General features: G+C 34.9%; 1 protein-coding gene across 1 annotated transcript in view; it reads right to left on the bottom strand.

The window, feature by feature from the left end:
* nrv3 (sodium/potassium-transporting ATPase subunit nervana 3) overlaps positions 1–25,952 on the bottom strand; it is a 95,415-nt gene that overhangs the window by 26,451 nt on the left and 43,012 nt on the right. The window contains exon 3 of the mRNA XM_090411010.1: positions 11,315–11,434. Within this exon, the coding sequence (XP_090267136.1) occupies positions 11,315–11,434 (120 nt within the window). The remainder of the gene's footprint in view (positions 1–11,314; positions 11,435–25,952) is intronic.

The raw sequence follows: 25,952 nt of genomic DNA, 5'->3' as shown, positions 1-25,952 counted from the left end.
GCTCATTACTTGAGAAAGAAGTAATATTTATTTTTTAATAAATGCATGCATTTATAAGCATTCCATTTAGGCTTTTATTTTTATAGACAGAAGATGTCTTAAGCTTGCACGGCAATAATTGAGCTTTGCATTGTGTATCGAAGGCTGATGCTTACTCGTCTAGTCAAAGCTACCTTGGCTTGCTCGGTTGTGGGAGCTTCCAGGTCGTCACTTCAGCACTGTGATTTCATGCACACGCATAGCCATTTCTGCTCCCTTCAAGTCTTCTCACTCTGTTGCTTAAACACAGGCCATACACAGTCAAAGTAGCTCTAGCCAGTGAGCTTCAGCCAGCCTTTACGTGTGTGTGTGTGTGTGTGTGTGTGTGTGTGTGTGTGTGTGTGTGTGTGTGTGTGTGTGTGTGTGTGTGTTGCTTGGGAAAATTAAGTTACAACCAACTTTTTATGACAATGTTATTGACCAGTTCATAAAGAAAATTCTACGGTAGGGTAGAATTTGTATTCAAGTAGGTCAGCTAAACTGAAAAATATAGAATATCCTTTGTAAAATAAATGATGTATTTGTATGATTAAATGTACATAAATTTCTAAATATATAGTTCTAAATGGTCAGTAATTCATTATTCCTCTAATCAGACTTCAATCACACCTATCACTCCCTGAATGATAACAAGAGCAAGCGTGAATTTCAAGACCAGCATTCGCCCCTGCTAGCCACACCTTGACCACAACTCCATACAAACAGATTGGCCTCTAATTCAAAGTTTTAGTTTTATCATCCCCTTAATGAAGATACAATAGGACCATTCATATATGGTACAAGCAGCAACTCAGGAATGGCTCTTACAGAATTTGCTATCAGTAACAAGCTTTATATTATGAATACATTTTTAAAGAAAGCCCTCAAAAGAAAATGGACATGGAGAAGTCCAAACAGAGAAATAAAAAATTAAATAGATTATATACCATGTAATAATAAAGATATAGTTCAAGATACCTCAGTACTAAATCAAGTAAAAACAGGAAGTGACCACAGACTGGTGAGAGACAAAATTAAAATAAACCACAAATTGGAAAGAATAAAATGGCTAAACAACAAAAGATGAAGTTTTGACTTAAAACCTATCGAAAACAAGAAAGATTACGAAGACAAACTCAATCAAAAACTAGACTTAATAAATACCATATTTGCCGGAGTATAAGACGCATTTTTTTTTCTTTGAAAATAGGTCTGAAAAGTAAGGTGTGTCTTATATGCCGATACTCAGTTTTTTTATTATGTACTTTCATTTCTGGAAATTTTTTCTGTTCTGAGTTATGCAATTTCATTCTTGCTTCCTTGCGGTGTGTGAGAGCATTCCAATTACGTAGAGTTCAGTGGATGCGCATGCGCTGTCATTGGCAATCACAGTTGTTAAATCACAGATATGCCGTTAAATTTTCTCTAAATTTCTTGGAAAATTATGGCTGAAAATGTCGCCATTGCTACAATATTGCATATACTAAAGAACATGGAAAGAGGGCTGCAGAGAGGCATTTCGGGACACCCCAACTGAGAAAATGATAAGAACTTGGCAGAATCAGGAAGAGGATCTAAAAAAAGCAACTCACAGTAAACATAACCTATGAAGTGGAACTGCAAAATGGCCAGAACTTTAGGCAGAACTGAATACTTGGATTTTAGACCACAGAAAAGCAGGACTTTCAGTGTCTACAAAAGTGATTTTTCATCAAACAGAGGGATCGCCAACTTTAACAGATCAACATCATGGTGTTCAAGATTCATGAAGAGAAACCAGCTATGTATGCAAACTAAAACAAAAATATCACAAAAGATGCCAGCTGAATATGAAGAAAAAATTATTGAATTTCATTATGTAAATTCATTATAATATTCAGTGATCAAGTTTTTTTCCTAAAAAATGTGTACAAAAAAGGGGGTACGTCTTATACGCTGGCAAATACAGTATATTTGAAGAAGACATAAATAAAATAAGCAAAAACCTAACAGAAATAATAATCTCAGCAGCCAACAACAAAAAACCATAAACATTCAGAGGAAACCTTACAACTACTAAAAAAGAGACGAAATATGAAACAAGACAAAAACTTAATTTCTAAAATAGAATATGCAAAAGTATGCAAAACAATAAGGAAAAAGATGAGAAATGAAATAAAATCTTATAACACTAAAAAAATAAAAGAAACAATTGAAAACAATAAAAATATGAAAATACTAAGAAAACATCACTTGGCAAAAGTCAAATAAGTGCAATCAAAGATAAGAATGGAACTACAATAAGGAACCAAGAACAAATCCTAAGCAGGCTAGAAGAATTTTATAAAGAACTCTATAGTGATCCTTCAATAGATAAATCAAATATAAATAACTCTACACCATCGCATATGGAATTCATCCCCCCCATTCACTTCAGATGAAGTAAAACAAGCATTAAAACAAATGAAAAAATGTCCTGGTGAAGCCCTAATTCACATAGAATTAATTAAACAATGAGGAAACAATATAATTCACCATGTCACAAACTTACTAAATCTATGCCTAGAAGAGGGGAAGATACCAGAAAATTGGAAAAATGTTACTCTGATACTGTTATTTAAAAAAGGGGACAAAGAAGAAGCAAACAACTATAGACCAATTAGTATTCTCTCTAATCTGTACAAAATTATCACAAAAGTAATAACAAACAGGTTAACACCTCTTCTAGACTCAAATCAACCAGTAAAACAAGCAGGATTCCATAAAGGCTTTAACACAATTGATCATATTCATGCAGTAAAACAAATAATAGAAAAAGCAGAAGAAAACCAACTGCCTCTGTTTAGCCTTCATTGATTATGAAAAAGCATTTGATTAAATCAAAACTAATTCAATAATCAAAGCACTCCAGAATCAGGGAGTTCCTGGAGAATATATGGACCTCCTCCAGGCAATATACCTCACCGCAACAGCCCAACTTCACACGAGTAGCAATAAAATATCAATTGAAAAAGGTGTCCAACAAGGAGACTATCACTCAAAATCTTTACAGCAGTCCTTCAGGAAATATTTAACAATATAAACTGGACAAACCTTGGTATAAAAATTAATAACGGAAACTTAACACACCTAAGATATGCAGATGATATCATAATTTTTGCAAACACTCCAGAAGACCTTAATATAATGATAGAAGACTTATCTCATGAAAGCAGAAAAGTCAGTCTAAAGATAAACAGAGAAAAAACTAAAATCAAGTTTAATCATTTTGTAACACCAAAAAAAAAACATAATAGAAAACAATTTCTTGGAAAGAGTCTCTTCATATACATACTTTGGTCATCTCACTGATCTAAACTGTGGACTCCAAAAGAAAATAAATAGGAGAGTTCAAACTTGCCTGGAGTGCATTCAGAAAATTGAAAAGCATTTTTCAAAACAATGATGTCCCACTCTGTTTAAAAAGGAAGATGTTAACCAGTGTATACTTCCAGTCATCACATATGGTTGTGAAACTTGGTCTCTAACAAAAGCATTGGCAAATAAACTAGCAAAAACTCAAAGAAAAATGGAGAGATTGATGCTAGGCATCACATTAAAAGACAAGAAGCCTGACTCGCATCACTGACATCATTCTTCACCACGAGCAACTAAAATGTAAATGGGCCAGACATTTATCCAGAAGAGAAGATGAGTGATGGACCACCATACTAACGATCTATTTTCAATGGTATGGAAGCCAAAATGACTACTGGTGATCCTTCTTCTGCTGCAGCCTTCTGCTATTCCAGCTCAAGATATAGAATATTTAATTCAGCTTATCAGCTGTTGAGGTCTCTTGGATTGCATCCTCGACCTTGGCATTTGAGGTGATCCTTCAAAAGATAGGACAGCATTGATAACAGGAAACATAAGCTTCTCCAGTGAGAGGATGGCAATCTATAGATGAAGTTATAAACTTATAGCACATTTAATACTAAAGGTTACATAATCTGGCAACTAAACATAGTACTTCAAGTTAGCTATTAGACCATCCTGCCAATTAGAAGGATAGTCTAATAGCAGTTAATGAAAATTATCTACCATTGAAAGACCTTCAGAAACAATTATGCCACAGTGGAATTCAAGTCTACAGTCTGTAGAACAGAAAGTGATACTATTTACTTAGCTAACCAGGTCATAAAGTTAATAAGTAACACATCACAACAGGTTGTGAATCTCTATTTCAAGTGCAAATTACAGAAAATGTAAGAGCATATATATAAATGATTAAAAGCATACATTTAAAAGAATAGACATTAAAAAAAAAAAAAAATAGTATAAAATGCTACTTGCATAAAATATTACGAAAAACATAAAATGTCTATTTCGCTCATCCAGTAACTAATATACTTTAAAGCTCTTTCATTACACTGCATTACATCATCTCGGATATATATATTATTAATGTATATTAGGCAGCATTGCAGAATACGTTCCATGGTTTGTTTCACCACATGAGCAGATGTCATTGTCTGTGTAGCCCCACCTGACCATATTCTGCTTTGATCTGCCCGTTCTGGAATGAAGTCTATTCAGTGTCTTCCATCTTTGCCAGTCTAGATGTAAACCGGAAGGAAGAGATTCGTTTAAGTTCAGAGCCTCTGGAGATTGTTCTTGCCACATTGACTTTGTAGCTTTTATGGAATCAACCAGCAGTTCCAGTACGTGAGTAAAACTTTTCCTTGATCTTAAGCCTCCGATGTATGAACCTCTAAGTGTAATAGTATATGTACTATACATAGCCTAAGATAATCTGAAAACCCTGTTCTATGGATCAAACCATTCCAATCCCCAATAAGATATAAGATATCTGTATTAAAATTCAGATATCCCACAAATTAAAAATGAATTAAAGTTAGTAATAAGGCATTTTATAAAAGAGGCTAGTTGAACATTTCTTTTTGCATGTTGCGAGCAGAACGTTTTGCAATTTCATTTCTGACTAAGTCTTATTTATATGTAAAATAAATATATTTATTTTACACATAAGCTTGTAATTTTAATCTAAATACATTTATATTGTACTGAGCTGTGATATCCATTCAATTTCAATGTTGAAATGTGTGTGTTGTTTGTTATTTAGGCAAATGTTTACAAAACATGTTGCCAATGACAAGGGAAGAGACGTTACCACTAATTCACGTTGTGGAACTGTTAAATGAATTTACCTCAGTACATAAAAGATTGTGAAATGAACTGTTATAAATTCTGGCTTTTTCATAGTTTCTGAACATGTGCAGAAGTGAAAAGAACATTAGTGAACGATGCTAAGCATTCATCTGTTCAGGGAGTAGGAAGGGAACACAGCTGGAAAAAAAAAATTGCAGTTTGTGTCTTCAATATATAAAGCCTAAACAGAAATCAGAAGAGTTAGAAATGGAAGACAGAGGATATCCCCGTTTAAAGAGATAAGTGTGAAGTTTTTAGCAGTCATTAATCCATCATCAAATTCCTGATATATACCCTCAAGGGGTGCACAGAACATGATAGTACTACATGAAAAATTTACATCATCACTAACTTCCTATCTACAATTTTCTTCCAAAATCAGTCTGTTACCTGTCAAGACTCCAACATTATCAGATCTTATATTTCTATCTTCTAGGGCACTTTTTACTGTATCAATCAACCTATATATTGCTCTTCCTCTAGGTCTTTTTCCTGCCAACCTGGCAGAGAACACTTGTTTTGCTAATATTTCCTCTTCCATTCTGTTTAAGTGACCATATCACCTGAGATTAACTCTGCTAATGCAATCCTTGATGCTGAAAATGTCAAGTTCTTTCCTAATATCCTCATTTTTAATATGATATTGCCATTGATGCCATCTGTTCATGCCCCTAATCTTTTTCAGGACTCTCATATCTGCAGTCTCTAGTCTTTGCTCAAGTGTTTTACTTCTGACCAAGCTCTCAGATCGATAAGTTAAAATTGGCTTGAATACTGTCTTGTATACAGCTAATTTGGTGTTTTGACTAATTTCTCTTATTCCATATAAATTTATTAAGTTGACTTCCTACCATTCCAGCTTTGTTGATTCTGTTGTCTATTTCCATATTTAATTTACTATCTTCACTAAAAATCGTGCCTAAGTAGCTGAAATGTTTTACTTGCTCTATAGGTTCTCCATTCACAATGCAGTTGATATTTTCAATGTTTCTGCCTATTCTCATTGTCTTTTTAATGCTGACCTTCATACTATATCCACCACAACAGTTATTCAATTTCATTAGGGAATCTTGTAGACTTGTAGCAGATTTATTAAGAAGTATAACATTGTCTACATAAAGCAGAGAGCTGACATTAACATCTCCAATTTTGATATTATTATTATTATTCCTGATATCAGGTTTAATATCACTTTTCTTCATAACGTGATCCATACAGATCATGAATAACAGTGGGGATAATGTACATTCTTGTCTGACACTAGATTTAACATTAAACCATCTTCCTGTACTTCTTTCAATTTTAACTGCTGACTTACAACTCAAATAAAGACTAAGTATTGCTTGATATGATGTCCCATTGACACCATATAACTGTAGCGTTTTGAATAGCTTCTCTCTCTCTCTCTCTCTCTTGGCATATACCTTTCCTAGATCTACAAAACTTAAATACAGATCTTTGTTAGATTCCCATGATTTCTCAACTATCTGCCGTAAAGTGAAAATCTGATCTTGACAGCATCTATTTGGTCTGAATCCAGCTTAATTTTCACCAAGATTCTCTTCCACAATCCTTCTCAACTTTTCTCAAGTATACTTGCATATATCTTACCAGGAACACTCAGTAGAGAAATACCTCTAATTCTCACATTCAGTTTTATTTCCCTTTTCATATATGGGTAGTATGAGAGCTCTACTCCAATCATCTGGAATTCGTCCCTCTGTCCAGGTCTTCTGACCTATGCAGTGCAGCCACTGTAAGACTTTTATACCTCCATACTTGAGCATTTCTGGTCAAATATCAGTTTTTTTTTTTTTTTTTCCTTTTTCTACCACTGTGTCATCACTGCTTGTTTCATTTAGCAATTTTTTGAAGTAATTACTCCATACTTCAAGGATATCTTTTTCTCCTGTTTTCATGTCACCTTTATCATCTGTAATTCCTTTTACACTCTTTCCTCCATTTCTGAGCTTCTTCAACAACCTCCAGAATATCTTGCAACCTTCTTAATATTTATTTTCTATGTTCTTAGCAAAGTCCTCCTATGACATTAAATCATATATTTAGTTTAATCCTTTATCCAAATGTAAGCAAACAAAATTTGTGCCTGAAATATCTCCAAGACTGGGGCAACTCATGGCAAAGTTGGACAAACTTTACATCACTTGCCTTAATGTCCCATAATGCAAGGCACATGTATAATGCATAGCAAGGAGATGCATTATGGGAAGGTCACTATCCAGTCCAGTTTCAACCTTTGAGGTTGAAACAGGTCTGGGTAGTGACTCTTCAAATTCAAATAAAGCCAGACCCAGAGGTGATACCAAGTTTGAAGCAATGCAGAAGTCACACCTTATTAATAAATTACTCTGGATTAGAGAACGATGTTGGAAGTTTTTTGCCCTTGGTTAGACTATAAATTATATATTTAGTTTAATCCGTGGCAATTCTTGGCAAAGGTGGACAAACTTTCAACCGTAGTATCACCTCTGGGTCTAGCTTCCACTGAAGAGACCTCAATAAAGGTCGAGGCCGGTCTGGGTAGTGACCCTTCCCATAATGTATAGCATTATATGTGTCCACAAGGAGATGTGCTTTGCATTATAGAATACTAAGGCAAGGGATGTGAAGTTTGTCTACCTTTGCCACAAGTTGCCTCATTCCTGAAGATACTTCAGAGGCAAACTTTGTTTGCTTACACTTGGATAAAGGATTAAACTAAATATATAATTTATAGTCTAACCAAGTGAAAAAAAAAAACTTCCAACATCCTCTCATGACCTCTGTTTAGCTAATTTTACAGAGTGCTTAAGCTTTCTTACATTTGTCTCTGTATTCTCTAAGAGCACAAGCCAACTTATTTGCCAGGAACCTTTGATATGCTTTCTTCTTTTCTTTCACTGCCTCTAACTTCCTGTGTCCACCATGGAGTTCTGATTTTCCTATCCCTACAGACAACCTCACCACATGCCTCTCTGGCTGAATCAATCAGTGTTTTCTTCAGGGTTTGGTTCCTGTTCTCAAACTCTTTCATTTTTCTTCAATCATGTTTGTGTATTTTAGTCTGCAGTTCATATCTGAGAGCTGCTCAACTTTTATTCGCTTTAAAACTTTCTTACATGTTATTCTTTTCAATATGAAATTCAATTTTATTCTGCTCAAGACTAAATGGTGATCACTTCCAATTTCAAATCCTCTGTACACTCTCGTGTACTGCTGCACCAGGGAGAAAACATCACTATCAACAATAACATAGTCAACGAGACCTTTATTATTCCATGCCTCTTCTCTCCATGTGAATTTGTGCACATTTTTATGTTGGAACATTGTGTTAGTAATAACCAGTCCATGTCCTGAGAAGAAATCCAACAGGTATTTGCCATTATTAGTTAAAGCTGAAAGGAACTTCATTGCTCTCCAGTTCATATAGAAATGGGCCCAATAAAGTTTTTGTTTAGGATTCTCAATCTGATAAGTGATTTCTAACAGTTGATCTGGTTTTAGTTATTTCTTCAAGATCTTTCATATAGAAGGCAAATTTGTTCTGACATGACAAAACTCTTTTAAGGCCTTTAGTTGTTTATACAATGGAGTCTGATGCTACTTTCATATAGAAAGTGAATTTCAGAACTTTCTTATATGAAGAGATCTGTTTTTTTTCCAGTGTTCTGCAATTCAGGATACAGGAAGAAATTGACTAACATACATTGCTGTCATATTGAGAGCAAGTTCTATGTTAGTCTTTCTCCAGTGTGAATTCAAGAAGGAATAAAATTTTCTATAGGAATCAAGAAACTGAAATTCCAGAATTTGCTGTTTTAAGGATACTTGTGACATAAGATTGAAAGATATATTCACGTAAACACAAGAAAGATATTCATTTAACCAAATATTTCGGTCTGGAAATAGCAGACCATCTTCAGTGGTATTACAAGAACAGTTTAAAAAAAAAAATACAAGCTAGAATACTAGGTTGTATTTTTTTTGTAATCCACAAAACAACAAAGTTTCAATACGTCGAGTGCCTATTCCTTATATCTCCGGTATTTCAGAACCTATCACAAGAATTTTAAAGAAATATGATATAACAACTACGTATTCACCTATTAACAAATTGTCTTCTCATTTTCCTTCTCCTAAAGACAAATGCTCAGCTTTATCTCTTCCTGGAGTTTATCAAATTCCTTGCAACTGTGATGTCTCCTATTTTGGACAGACTGGACATTCTCTTGAAAAAAGAATCCAAGAACATCAATCCTCCATTCTTCACAACAAACATGAAAAGTCTGGATTGGCTCAACATGGGATTGAAACTGACCACAGCATCTTTTGGTCCAGGACTCGCCTCTTACATAGATTCCATTAGAGGTTCGAACGTTTGTTCAAGGAAAGCGTGAAGGCCTTGCTCCATCGTCCCAACCTGAATCGTAACGACTGCATATCTATATCAAAAATCTGGGAAAGTCTAATCAAGATTACTCATTAATTTTTTTTTTTTTTCAATCATGTCTCTACTTCAAAATATTCCATTTCATACTTAGTGATATAACATCATACGGCGTGTTCTATTTTAACAATCTATTGTTAGTATTCTAGCTTGTATTTATTTTTTAAAACTGTTCTTGTAATACCACTGAAGATGGTCTGCTATTTCCAGACCGAAATATTTGGTTAAGTAAATATCTTTCTTGTGTTTATGTGAATATATCATCGAAATTCCAGAAGTTTTGTCCATATAAGGTATTAACTGTTGTCCTATGTAACAAAGAAGGCTATGTAACAAAAATATCTTTCATGTTGTTTGAAGAATACATTGACACTTGTAGTTAAATAGTTGTTGTGATGTATACATTTGTGTTCATTTGTAAATTAAAGATTTTTACTTCATTCACAAGAGTGTTTCAATTCAATATCTTAATGGATAAATAAATGGCTACTTAAATGGTTGCTGTTAATTTAAGAGGTAAGTTACATATGAGATATCCTGAGATGCAGATCACTGTGTAAGCTAGATTTGGAGTTCAATATTTTCTATTTTGAAATTCAAAATAGAATTTCAAAACTTGGAGTGTGATGTGAGAGAGTAAGTAAAAATATACACTACAACAGACACAATTTCACACAGGATGATGAAATTCATCTAACACATTTACAAACATCCATGCCCACATTGGAATATGAATGCACAGCCTATTGGTTGGAGAGCAGGTATACTATTCACTCAGCCATCCAAGATGAGCATTTGGAAAAGTGGCATAACATGGAACCTACAATTGAAAAATGCTTCCTTTCTTAAAGACTTGAAAAACCTTACTTAAAAAAAAAATATATATATATATATATTTAAAGATAGAAAATATTATTTTTTTTTTTATAAGGCTTAAGCCTTATATTACTAACTGACCACAACCACACTAACGGCATCTACCGCCGACTACCACTGGTATTTACAATCACTAACATCCATGCCCAGGGCAGGATTCGAACGTGCAGCCTTTTGGCTGGAGAGCGGATATGCTATCCACTCAGTCAACCAGGCTGGTATGATTGTATTTCACTGCCATATGACTGATTATGCCCATTTGTTAGACCACAAAATTCTAGTAATTCTCCAACCTCTCACATCAAGCTGTTTTTCAGCCAAAAATACCACTGAATCAATGTTTGTGATTAAACCATTTTAAGTACATTACAGATAATGTCATGGGAACACTCCAGCAGATGGAAATTTACACGATACTTGAACCAGCATATCTGCCTGTGACATGTATCAAGCTCAGAATCACTGTTGGCCACTATCACAATGAATTATGTGCTCTCTCTTATACACAGGTCTCTCAACATTTTCTTATATTGTCTGCTTTATATAGCCCAAACGTGACATTTTTTTATGAAGAAATTAAACAAGAGATGATTAGGATATACCTAATGAACTGAAAACTGAACTTACTGCACATATAACCAGATCAATGAAATTCAAACCTCTCCCATAATATCATAATTTCATAAAATTATCTTAATAGGTTTATATAGTAAATTAGTAATATTACAGATTCACAGAATCTTATATTTGAAGTCTTATATATAAATAAAAAAGCATACTTACTATTAATATACTGATCAAGTGCATTTACCCAATAATTTACAGTCTCTGAATTATTAGCATTAAACCATATTAGAGTACTGTCGATATTCTTTTCTGGAGGTAAAGGTCTAAATCCTAGTCCTGCAAAGACATTTTCAAGATTAGGCAAGACTGTAGAAGTGGTGTTCTTCTGTTAATTAAAAACAATTACATATTTAATTAAGATAAATGTAAATCTGAATTAAGGAAATTATAAATATATATATACAGTAAAACCCCTTTCTTACACTTTCCAGAAGACTGATGGGAAAAAAGTATAAATAGCAAGAAAATGTAAATAGCAGGAAATATAAAAAACATTAAAAAGGCTAAAAGATGACTTACTGCTAGTATGTGACTACACACTAGATTACAAAATTTAATAACTGAAAATAAATGAATTTACAATTACTTACATTTATCTATTTAAAAAAAAAATCTTTAATTGTTGATTGTTTTTGCTTTTTCTGCACTCTTATAAGTTCCACCTGCCTCTCCAAGGCATTAAATGCCCCATCGTCTCCTGATGCACTTGCAATATATCACCTCAAAACAGAGATAGCTTCTTCAAACACTTCATCTTCTTCTGCACTTGGTACCATTGATGTGATCACACTATGTTGATGCTGGTGTGATGTGATCACACTAGCATCAACATAGTCTTGAAATGAGGAAGACTCATCCATCACATACCAGCTGTTGGGCTCTGACATTTCTTCTTCCTCCTGTAGTTGTTCCTCCTCTTTCACAAACATAACTCCTGCCTTCTGGAAACAGTTGGATATGGTTCAGGAGTAACATGCATCCATGCTTTGGCCACATAATGCATGGCATAATGGATTGATATGGTCATTTGTTTTGGGTCCATACCATTTATCATGCATAAACACAGCTTTTTCAACAAGCATTTTTCTATATTTCCATTTAAATGCATGGATGATGCCCAGATCTAATGGCTGAAGCTCATTTGTACAATTAGGAGGAAAGAACACTAATCTAATGTTTCTGAGCTGCAGATCTTCAGGGTGTGCAGGACATTTGCCTAGCAGCAGCAGTATTTTGTGGTGATTTGCCCCCATTTCACATCCACCATAATGCATGGTGGATGTGAAGATGCTGCTGGTCATCTGTGCTGTGCTGTTGGCATCATACTTAGTAGGCAGATTTTTCACATTCTTAAAACGCCTTGGCTTTTGAAATTTACCAATTACCAGTGGAGGTAATTTTTCTGATCCATCAGCATTGACCATGAGCAAAACAGTTACCCTCTGCTTGCTGAGTTTTCCACTGTGACACTTGTCTCCTTTAAAACACATTTTACTTGGTAGAATGTTATAAAAGAGCCCAGTTTCATCAACATTGAAAATATTTTTCGCTTTGTAGTCCTGAATAATAGTCTTTAGTTCATGTTTCCACTGGTTTAAAGTGTTCTCTGAAACACTATTACTTTTTCCACACACTTGAATATACACAATACTGTGATGAGTCTTGAAACGATCAATCCATCCATTTGACGCAGTAAAACCATTAATCCCCAACCTCGCAGAAAATTCAAGGGCTTTCGCTCGGAGTATAGTACCATCGACTGGAATACCCGACACTCTCATAGAAACAAACCATTCCGCCGCAAGTTTATCCAATTCATATGTTGATGTCCGGATATATTTTCGTTTTTTTGACATAGCGCCTAATTGCTTTGCATCGAGTTCAATGCTTGACCTGTTTTTTTACTATCGTGCTCAAAGTGGACATGGAGAGTCCAAGATCTTTTGCTAATTGCACATGTGTTCCGGCATGCCAATCTACACGTCGCAGAATTGCCATCTTTTCTTCTACCGAAATAGGTTTGCTTTTTTCTCCACGTTACTAACATGGATCATCTACCACCGCAACTTGAAAGTAACTATCACATGCTAAATTAAGTAGCAGAAATTCTGCAATATAACACGTGCTTCTAAATTGCGACTACAAACACCAACACTGCATGCTAGTGAAGCGATATTTCACGAACTGTGGTTTATTCACTGATATCTAATATTCACGAGTAACAACTGTTACTTGGTAGAAGTGTGAATGTGATTTCACAATTTGTGTATGATCCTTGTTCACGATTTCAATACAGCACTGTGAATGTGAAATCACACCACAACACATTATGGGTGCCATGATCTACTGACAGTTTAAAATTACTGATACGAAAACTTCACAGTATCAATTCGTACTGTGATTGAAAAATCACGGTATCGCTCATTGCTACTGCAAGCATGCGTCACCGTGATGGCAAAAACAAAACTACAGCTGAAAGCAACACCATCTGGGAATAGAAATTCACAGATTTCTGCAGAAATCAATTTGAAAATCAGTGTTGCCACCCGAAAAAAAATCTGCAAATCATGGGAAATAACGTCCACATCAAGTTATTAATGGTGGGAAAACAATATGTCGTAAGAATAGGCCTTAAAACGGGACCAACGGAGAAAACGATATAAATGGCAGGAAAACGCAAATTGCAGGAACGTAAAAACGGGGTTTTATTGTATATGCTTTTATTACTTTTAGCTGAGGTATTTCTGAAGTACGATCAGCATCTTCAGAACAGGCTAAAATGAGTAAATAACTCATGCAGTGATTTAGTTTTTTTTTTTTTTTTTTTTTTTTTTTTTTTTTTTTTTTATCTCCACAGGTCTAACTCCCACTGATGAAATCTCAATAAAGGTCAAACTAATCAGGGTGGTGACCTTTCCACACACTACATGTACCGTGCATGAGGCACAATCAATTTGATGTGAAAAACCAGTATGTACAAGCAGTCAAGTTGTAAAGATACATAATGCACAAACTTTCATTTGCTTTTGATTTGCTGATACTCATTACTGGATGAAGGATAAAAAATAATTTCTTTTCAAGTATAATTTGCAATGAAGGAGTAACATCACCACAGAAAAAAATAAAAGCATAGAGTTCAAAACATAATATGCTATCTAGATATGTGAAAAGTCATCTTCCAAAATTTACTGGTTACTGGATTGATTGATTTGGATTTACAGTAGAAGCAACTAATACAGACCAGTGTATTATGTTTGCAAATTGTGTGCATTCTTCTGCCTGGTCTGTTTTGTAGGATGAAAAGCAGTAAGTTTTCAGTTCTCATACTTTGTACGAGACGAGACAGCTAATTCATTTTCAGTTGTTGAAAAGCTCTTATAAAAGTTCTTTACATCCTAGACATTATTCAAACTTAGTTTTTTCTAAATGAAGAGCATCATCAAACCTGAGCTACATAGTGGTAGGGTTTGACACAGTGAAAATACTATAGTATAAGTCAAATCAATTTTGTAAGGAAAAAAAAAAATTAAAAACCTAAATTAGTAGTCATTTATTTCTAGGAATGCATGGTTGGGTGTGTGTTTTCATTTGCCTGTTTAGTGTTTATAAACGGTTGTTAGCTTGTATATTGTTAATACAAGCTGAGTTTGAGGCTACACTGAGTAGCCAGTGTATTTAGCACTCATGAGAAATTGGCAATTTTTAGGTTGTGTTTATAGTGTATTAGTGCAGATTTTCATGTTTTCATGACATTTTTATTGAGATATTACAATATTAAATAGAGCTGAAAATGAAACAAAAACAAGGAATGGAATGCTAACAAGAACAGCAAAATCAACAAGAGGCTTGTCCCACTAAAGATAAACTTGATATTGAAAATAAATAACTTCAAAAATTTTTGTAGAATGTTTTTTTAACTTGGGTATATTATGTATTCAAGATACCAAGTAATTTTATATAAACTTGGTTTTTAATCCTATTTCCCAAGTGAGCAAACAGACAAGTAAGTCAAGTTTGCATCTGCACATAGTGCAAGTCTTAGGCAACTCGTGGTAGTGCCACTCTAGGCAACTAGTGGTAAAGGTGGATTAAGATCTGATCACTTTCCTTAGTATTTTTCCCTTAATGTAAAGCACATCCCCTTGCGGAGATGTATGATGCTATGCAATACTAAGGAAAGTGATCTAAGAAATACTAAGGAAAGTGACCTTTACCGCGAGTTGCCTAGAGTGGGCATTACCATGAGTTGCCTCAGACTTGCACTACGTGCAGGTGCAAACTTGACTGACTTGTCTGTTTGCTCACTTGGGAAATAGGATTAAAAACCAAGTTTATATAAAATTACTTGGTATCTTGAATACATAATATACCCAAGTTAAAAACATTCTACATCTTTCTCTCATCCTGAGATTTTATCTAATAAGGTCAAAGCACCTTGTGGCAACTTGTTTAGGTAAAATTCATAAGCTCTGCATTACTTCAACCTTAGCATTGTCAGGTCTGGCTCCCACTGACGAAACCTCAATAAAGGTCGAAACCAGTATGGGTAGTGATTATTGCCTTTAATGCATAGCATCATACATCTCCACAAGAGGATGTGCTTTACATTAAGGGAAAAATACTAAGGAAAGTGATCAGATCTTAATCCACCTTTACTACGAGTTGCACTACCATGAGTTGCCTCAGACTTGCACTATGTGCAGGTGCCAACTTGTCTGTTTGCTCACTTGGGAAATAGGATTAAAAACTAAGTTTATATAAAATTACTTGGTATCTTGAAAACTTCAAAAATTGTAAAGTTAAAACAGATTATTAGACAGATGATGCAGGAATTAACGAAAGTTGAACAGGTTTAAAGAAACATAGGGAGGACAAGAAAGTAAGCAGCAACATAAGAAACAACAAAGCAGCACAGAATCAGAAAGCACAAAGCATAATGAAAATCAGGTAGGTAAAGTCGATTGTAAAAAAGGATATTATTTAGTAATAGTGACTATCATAAAACATGCCACTGATGACTGGGATAACTTCAAGGTTCCCAGAGCAAAAATTAAAAATATAGTACAAGCAATTGAAAAACAGAAAAGAAAAGCAAAATAGATCATAATTCTAGTAGATACAAACAAATTAAATCTTGAGTGTGTGTGAGAGGACATGAAAGGATTTTTGGAAGAAGTGAGAGTGAAGAGTGAGAAAGTGAAAATATTAAGCATATCACCTAGATATGATAGAAATTAATTAAACACAAGGGCAATGATGGCATACAATTCAATGTGTAGGCTGTGTAGAAAGAATAGATGCAATTTTTTGGATGTGTGGAGTTTGAAGGAAGAATGGATTTGTATAAGGGACAGCTTACACTTGAATGCATTTGGAATCAGGAGCCTTGAGAAATTAATTGGTATGAGACCTAACAGTCAGGGAAACTAGATGGGAGAAATAGTGAGAATCTGCATGTAACTGTGTTAATGATGGAAATGTGCATTATTAATAAAGGTGATTATGAGAAGAGAACAATTTTATGTTCATCTAGTTCAGACTTACCAAGCATGTGCAAGGATGTCTGCATAAGTTATCAAGTAGTCCAACTGTCATGTAGACTACAGAAAAGAGTACACAAAAAAGCATACAGGGAACTTATATCTGTGCACGAATGCTAGGACTATAAGAAACAAGGGGGGGGGGGGTAGAATTTTTTGCCTTGATGAATACACTGGAATTTCAGATTGTATGAATTAGTGAGACCTGGCTATCAGAGGCAGACATTAATCAATATTATTGAGCATAAAGGATACAGTATCTTTAGGATAGACATGATAAGATAGAGGTGGTGTGCTAATAATCATATTACATGATTAAAATCTAGTCAAAGTAGAGACTTATGACTGCAACACTAGCACGTTTTTCATGTAGCAGCGAGTGAAGCCATCTAGTGTGAGGTCGAACCTAACAAGATCAAATATATATAGTGTTGTTACCAACATAATGGATCAGTTGCTAGTGAAGAAATGCATTATCAAATAAAGATAGGTGTGAAACAAGTAATCATAATGGGAGAATTTATTCAAACATTATTATCATCATGTGATGCCTCCAAGGAGTCGAAAGACTCAAAGGAAAGCACCTACTCTATAGCTCTCTGTCTCGACTCAATCCACCAAATACAATGAACTGCAACTCCATCATCATCTACATCAATGCCATCTACCACCACATGGTGGATTCGAACCCGCAGCCTTTTGGCTGGAGAGCGGATACGCTAACCACTCGGCCAACCAGGCTGGCAAATTGATTGGGTAGCAGTGAAATCTCATAAGAATGAAACTGAATTTATTGAGCTGTTGTGAAACAACTTCCTTAAGCAGCATGTGACAGAAGGAATTTGAGATCAGTTTTAGATCTGAATGTAGCGTCAAGAGGGTGTTTCAGTTAAACCCTTAACTCGTCTGCTCCTGGTAATGATGGTGATGAGTTGGGAAGTGCTAAGTTTATGAATTTCCATTCAGGAAAGGTTACATGTTGAACAACAAAGCAGGAAATCATGACCAACCAAGGAATATGCTGGATTCTGTGCCAAGCTATCAGTTGGTGGAAGAGAACGATATAGACAGTGCATGAAAAACATTAAAAAAATAGTGTAGGAGTGAAATGGATATATAACCTTATTAATCATGAGATTTATAAGAAAAAAAGTAAAACGAATACGGTGTGCATAAGGATGATATCAGTTATGAAAATTCTAAGGGGCAAGCCAGAAATTACAACTACTGTATAGAATGTTAAGTCTGAGTGTGAAAAGAAAAAATGGAAAGAATTCTATCATTATGCCCCAATAAAAGAAAAATGAATATGAAACAATAACTTTGCTGAATGCAGGTGGACAGATGCAGAGGAGAATGGTTTTAGCAAAATGGGCACTCATTAGTTGAACAATCAACCTGCTGTATGCAACATTGAGCTTACTGCTACCTCTTCACTAAATAAAGAAATTCAAGTATATGAGGAAGAGATCTCAGAGCTTTCGCACAAACTGAATAAAAATTCAGCAATAGGGACTAATAGTATATCAGCACAGAAGCTATAAGAATATTCACAGCTGAACTGTGAATTCCTTTGACCAGGTTATATAATTTGAGTTTCAGAACAAGGAAGATTCCACAGGAGTGGAAAGAATAAGAGAGTGATCTGAAAAGTTCTCAGCCTAACAATGAAAAAACGAATTTATAATTTCAAAATTATTTTTATTTTTCAACATAATCTCCATTAAGACTAATACATTTATTCCAACGATGCTCCAGCACCATTATCCTGCCCCTGTAGTGGTTCTCAGTAAGGTCTGCAAAACAGCTGCAATCACCTCTTGATTCGAAGAAAAATGCTGACCAGCAAGGAAGAGTTTTAGTTTTGGAAAGAGACAGAAGTCAGAGGAAGCCAAATCTGGGGAATAGGGTAGGATGTTCCAACAATTCATAGTGCAGATCCCTTAATTTTCCTATTGCTAAACACTTTTGTGGGCAGGTGCACTGTCCTGATGAAAGATTCTTTTCTTCTGCAAACTGGGTCTTTTCTCAAGAATTTTTTCGTCTAGTCTGGTTAAAAGATCGGAATAATATTCCCCGGTTATTGTTTTACCCTTTTCAAGATAATTAATAAACAAAATGCCTTTAGCATCCCAAAACATCGATGCCATGACCTTTCTTGCTGATGGAACCGACTTTGTCTTCTTTGGTGCTGAACAACCGGCTTCGGTCCACTGTTTTGATTGCTGTTTGGATTCTGGTGTAATGGCGAATTACAAGTCTCATCCATAGTAATAAATCGACGCACAAAATCAGTCCAAGCACTGTTCAGAGATTTTCATGCGAGTGCGTTTTTGATCTGCTGTGAGAAAGCACGGCACCCACCTTGCGCAAAGCTTTTTTCATATGCAATTCTTCCTACAAAATATATCCTACAAGTTCTTTTGAAATGCCTAGTCTCAGCAATTTCACGCACTTTGACTCACTGGTAATCCCATACCATATTGTGCACTTGATCAATGATTTCTGGTGTTGTTAAACTTTTGGACGTCCTTCACGTAGATCATTTTCAAGGCTGGTACGGCCACATTTAAACTCGGCAGGTCATTTCTTAATTGTCAAAAATGAAGGAGAAGAGTGCCCATAAACTTTTATGAACTTGAAATGAATTTCTTTTGCCATTAAATCTTCTTTTACAAAGAATTTTATAACCACACAATACTCAATTTTATCCATTTCAAGGGATACAGACAACATTTTTGCTTTAGTCAGCTGTATAAAACAAACTACTTGATAGAATGACTCGCAATTTCACATGGATGCTTATGACAGATGTACCAACTTTAGGAAAAAAAATCTTGCCGATAGTGTTGCCATCTATGGTCGAGGCCGAGAACTTTTCAGACCACCCTTGTATATGGTAATCCTATTGCACATGGGTGGTGCAATGACTGATGTATGCAACTATTGATTTAGCAGTATCTCTGGAGCGGCGGTGAAGATTTTGGAAAAGTTGGACAGGGTTAATATACAGAAATGGGTTGACAAAGAATCTATACTCTGAAATTAACAGCATGGTTTTAATAAGGGAAGGTCATATTTGATACTTGCTCAGATTCTATAATAATGTTACCACTGAATTAGACAAGAGGAATGGATACACTGATACTTTTTGACCTAGCTAAGGCTTTTGACAGAATACAGCAAAGACTGTTGCATAAATTGGAGAATTATGGAATTGGATTATGAAATGAGTGGAAAAGCTTGTGTTCACAGTACATGTTAATTTATTTTCATGGTATTAATGACAACACAGAATGATAAGAAAATAACTAATATTTATTAACTTATTTGCTGATATTTCGTTGGTATTATATCCAGCATCTTCAGAGCACAAAAACAGCTTGCCACAGTACGCGAAACAACAATTTGGTAGAAACAGTGGGACTAGTTTAAAAAATTGTAGTGGACAACACAGGGAACTAAGGTCCTAATTAGATGCCATCTATGTTGGAAAAAGAGAGAAAACAAGTATTAATTAGATCTTAAGAATGACTCTCCCAGATTTTTGGTATATTTATGCAGCCATACTTGTTGAGGTTTGGAGTAGGAATATGTTTTAAATCTTCTGTTGATTCCAAAAACTATCTCTTTGACTTATGACATCTGTGTAGCTTGTTTCCTTCCAATTGATCCTATGAAAGGGTATTCAAGGCATGGTCTGCCAGACCCAACTTGCCATAATAATAGTGCAAGATTTATTTTTGTATGTTCACCAAGGCAGATGTCAACAGTTCTTCCTCTGTCCGTAGTAAGCAATGATAATGGATGAGAGTTGCCAATTTGACAGCAGGTTTAAATATGGCACATAGCTGGTATTTATTAAACACTCTCAATATCTTTTCAGATGTGCCATGAATGTATGGGATGGTAACGGTTTTGCTATAGTCTTGTGTGGTAGGCAATGGAGGGGATTTCTGGGGCGCATTTAGCATTTTTTTTTCTACACTATGGGGATTATAGCCATTCTTTAAGGTGTGATATGAGTGAATGAATTCAGCAGTTAGTGTTTTTAGGATGACACACTGTTGAGCTAGATGGTGCGACTGTGCAAATATATCCCTGTGTGTGTATGTGTTTTCTATAAACCAAAAAAAGATTAGGAACCATATGGAAGCTGTGAGATTAATGTATCCAAGAAAGGGCAGACAGTCATTCGCTTCTTCCATCGTGAAGTGGATTTTAGGGTGTTAGCTATTTACATGTGCTAAAAATGTATCCAATGTGTCTGGACAGTGTGGCCAAATAGCAAACACATCAACATAGCATAGCTAAACCACTCGTTTGAGAGTGGCTGTATTCATAGCTAGCTTTTCCAAGTGTTCAATGTAGAAATTGGCTAAAGGGAGGAGCCCATTGCTGTCCCATCTAGTCATTTGTATATCTTCCCTTTCCATGTAAAATAACCTGCACGCACTATAAATTTAAATAGTTCAAATATCCAGGAAAAAATGTGACTTTAGTAAATCAAGGGTTTCAAATTACAGTACATTTGTAAATAGTGAAGTGATATCAAAACTAATCATTATGTCTAAACTTTTTAAGATATGATTTTTCTAAAATACTTTTTAGGTTAACAGAATTTTTTAACAAAGGAGAATTATTTGTGAGGGTGGCCAGTAATTTAGCTAAAATGCTGCCCTTCCTAGATACACTAATCACACAACTTCCAGAGGGTCCTTATCTTTTTTGGTTTATAGAAAACCAACACATACAGGAGATATTTACACAAACAGTGCCACCAACATCCAGCTCAATAGTGTTTTTAGGATGCCGCACTAACTCAGAGATCTAGAGCTATCTGTTCCAATGACAACTCTTACTGCAAACTCACTCACTTCACACATTCTTAGCCAATGGCTATAACCCCATAGGATAGAAAAAATGCTAAATACTACCCAGAAATCCCCTCCATTGCCTACCACACAAGACTATAGCAAAACCATTACTATTCCATACATTCAAGGCACATCTCAAAAGATATCTAGAGTGCTTAATAAATATCAGCTATGCATTATATTTAAACATGTCAAATTGGTAATTCTCATCCATTCATCTAAGAACAAACTCTCTTCTTTATCATATCCAGGAGTTTATGAAGTACCCTGTTCTTGTGACTGGGATTACTATGATCAGATAAGAACTGTTGACATCCACCTTGGTGAACATAAAAAAATACATCTGGCACTATCGTTATGGCAAGTCAGGTCTAAGCAGACCATGCCCTGGATACCCCTTCACACAGGATCAATGAGAAAAAAAAAAAAAAAAAGTGCTACACAGAAGTCATAAGTCAGATTGTTTTTGGAATCAACAGAAGCTCTAAAACATTCCCCAAACCTCAACAAATATGGCTGCATAAATTTACCAAAATTCTGGTAGACAGGCATTTCAAGATCTAATTAATACTTGTTTTCTCTCTTTTTACAACATAGATAGCATCTAATTAGGATCTTAGTTCCTTGTGTTTCTGCTACAATTTTTTAAACTAGTCCTACTGTTATACGAAATAGTTGTTGTTTCATGTACTGTGACAAACTGTTTTTGTGCTCTGAAGATGCTGGATATAATATCAGCAAAATATTGCCGAATAAGTTAATAAATATTAGTTATTTTCTTGTCATGTGTCATCGATACTATGAAATAAATTAACATGGATTATGAAATATTACCATGGATGAAAAAAATGGCTGATGGGTATATCAAAAAAGTTGTATATGGAGGATGTGAGTCTGAAAGATTTAAGGTAACAAGTTCTGTACCACAAGAATCAGTCCTTGGTTCATTGTTATTCAACTTTTATATTAATGACATTGGAAAGAGTTTGATTGGCTAGCTACACATAGCTGTTTGCTGATGTGAAGATAAGCAAGGTAATCAGGAATGAGACTATCATGTGGCATTTTCATTCCAATAGGCTAGAACTGTGGAAATGTGAAAATGGCTATCAGTTCAATGTAAGTGAATGTAGTCATGCATTTGGTGTAATGAGATATTCAATGTAATATTATATTAGTGAGATTATGCTAGAAGAAACTGATCAGGCTAGGGATCTTGGAGTTTTAGTAGATAGGAAGTTGAAGTTCAAGGGTCATATAGCAAATACAACTCAGAGAATAATCGCAATGCTGAAATGAACTGTTACATGAAAAGACTTCACACTATTGTGCAGAGGTCTGGTCTCCTAGTTTCTGTGGCAATTGATATGGTGGGGAAATTGCAATGGAGTATCAAAAATGATATCAGGATTGTGGAATCTGTCTTCATACATATTATGAAGACAGATGGAGAATTTGGAAAAAGAAACTAGGAAAAGAGGGATGATATAATGTAGACTAACAAACTTCTGAAAGAATCATACAGGATATCAGTAGATGGAATTTTTCCTTCAATGGAGGGTAAGAAAGAAAGAGAGGGAACATCCTTGAAAATTGAGCCATCAAGAAGGGGAACAAGATTTTTCTCTGTGATGCATGGATTGCCATTGGAGGTGATGAGTGAGTCATGCAAATGAATCCAAGAACATGCATGCGGACTCCCTCAATGAGTCCTTGACTCCCATGAGGTCTATTTAATAATGTGCCAATGCAGTACAATAGTGAATGAATTTAACATGGATTTTATTACCTGCAATATGTGGGAAGAAAGCAGGAGTGATGAAGAAGCATGTTAGAAATTGCTTTGTAAGTGGATACCACAAGTGTGAGAAGAGTAGGGACAGTGGAGTAGCAAATAAAAGGCAGGAAAGTATAAATGTCAGCAAGACTGTAGGCAAAAGTCAATAACAGAACATGAATGAACATTTACAGACAAGTAAAGGTTAAGCATGTTGTGAGATAGCATGAAAAAGTGGCAGAAGATGAGAATGATATAGCATGCTTATGTGAAGTCTCTCACAGAAGAAAACATGAACTTTAACAATTGGAGAAACATCTGTACGTATACCACAGTCATTCTATGATGAAAGGAGTGTTGATGAGAGTAAAGAAATGTTTTTGAAGAATAAAAATTTAAGAATATTAGTGAGGAAGAGAGGGAAAGTGAGAGATGGCTTAGTATGTGGCAGGTGATGTTTGTTATACAATAAGATATGAAAAGAGTTGCTAGTGCAAGCATAAGAAAGGAATGAGAGCATGTTGTCATGATATGATAGAGGCAAACAGAGAAGGACAATTATCACAAATGAATCAAAATGGGAGTGTGCTATCATGATATGATAGAGGCAAACAGAGAAGAAGGACCATTATCACAAATGAATCAAAATAAATAATGCAGAGGAATGGCATGCACTTTGTGAATCTCCTAATGATAGAGCACTTTTTAGACTATGGATAGTGAACATGTTAAACTAATGTTAAGTATATTGATTACACAGAGACTTCAATCTCCTGATATGTACCATCAGGAGTGTTCAAGGATACTATGACATCACTATGTGATGTAGTTTACCTTTTTAATTAACTATCAACAATTTTCCTTCAAATTAGCCTATTACTTATCAGCAACTCCCAATATTGTCATATCCAACATTTCATTCTTCTAAAGCACTTCTGACTGAATCAATCCACCTAGCCCTCTGGGTTTCTTTCTTGTAATCTCGGCACCAAACACCTATTTTGCTAACCTTTCTTCTCCAATTCTGTTCATGTGACCATATCACCTTTAGCCCCGTTCTTGAATGCAAACAATATTAAGTTCCTTCCTAACTGTCTTCAGTTTTAATATGATTCTGCCACTGATGCCATCTGTTCACTCCCCTAATTTTCCTCAGAACTGTCATATCTTTGATCAAGTGCTTTATTTCTATCCCAACTCTCAGATTCATAACTTTCATAACTTGAAACTATGAATACTGTTAGTTTGGTGGTTTGATTAATTTCTCTCTTATTCCATATAAATTTATTCATTTGGCTCCCCACCATATTAGCATTGCTTATTCTGTTGTCTATTTCCAAATTTAATTTGACATCTTAACTAAAAACTGTGCCTAAATAGCTGAAATACTTTACTTATTCTACAGGTTCTCCATTGAGAATGGAATTGAAGTTTTCGATGTTTCAGCCTATTTTCATAGATTTGGTTGTTTTATTGCTGATTTTCATGCCAAATTTGTTACAACTATTATTCATTTGAGAGAATCCCAGAGACTTGCACTGGATGTATTTAGGAGTGCATAAAGCATAAAGATAGGTATGATATCTCCAGTTCTAATATTCGGTTTAATGCCACTTTCTTTCATAATGTGATTCATATAGATGATGAATAACAGTGGAGATAAGTGTGCATTCTTGTGTTATACCTAGTTCCAAACTTCTTTCTCTATTTCTTTCAATTCTAACTGCTGACTTACAACTTAAATAGACTGAATTGCTCTGTACAGTATAATATTCCATATCATTGTAGTGTTTCAAAAAGCCTTTCTCTAGGCACCTTGTCATATACCATTTCCAGATCTACAAAACTTAAGTACAGATATCCTTGTCATCCTCAAATGATTTTCTGACTTTGTCATAAAGTGAAAATCTGATCTTGACTACCTCTATTTGGCCTGAACCTAGCTTGTTCATCTCCAAATTTCACTTCCACAGTTTTTCTCAGCCTCTTTTCGAGTATGCTTGCATAAATCTTATCTGGAACAATTAGTAGAGAAATTACTCTAATTCTCACATTCAGCTTTATTTGCTTTTTTATAAATGAGACCTATGAGAGATACACCCCAATTATCTGAAATTTGACCTTCTGATCAGTCCCTCTGAATTATGCAGTGTGACTACTGCAAAACTTTTACACCTCCATATTTGAGCATTTCTGGTCAAATATCATCTATCCCAGCTGCCTTTCCACATTAAATTTTTGATGAATTTTTCTACCTCAAGTATTGATATGTATTCTTCTTTGCATTCCTCTTGAAAGATTTTCTACCATCATGCATCACTGCTTGTTTCTTTTAGCAATCTTCCAAAATAATTACTCCAGAGATATAGAATATCTTCATCTTCAGTTTTCATGTCACCATTATATTTGATTCTTTTTATAGTACTCTTTCCTCAATTTCTAAGCTTTTTTTGATAGCCTCCTGAACATTTTGCCGATTTCCTGATATTTATCTTCTATATATTCTTACCGAAGTTTTTCCATGACTTTTTTTGTTTATTTGTTATTTTGACACATAACTGAGCTCTTACGTTTTTTCTCTGTATTCTTTTAGGGTATCC

This window comes from Typopeltis vanoorti, chromosome 21 (genome assembly GCF_054136105.1).
Source record: "Typopeltis vanoorti isolate ZY-2024b chromosome 21, IOZ_Tvanoo_1.0, whole genome shotgun sequence".
Classification (NCBI taxonomy): domain Eukaryota; kingdom Metazoa; phylum Arthropoda; class Arachnida; order Uropygi; family Thelyphonidae; genus Typopeltis; species Typopeltis vanoorti.
This window is presented reverse-complemented; position numbering and strand designations above follow the sequence as displayed.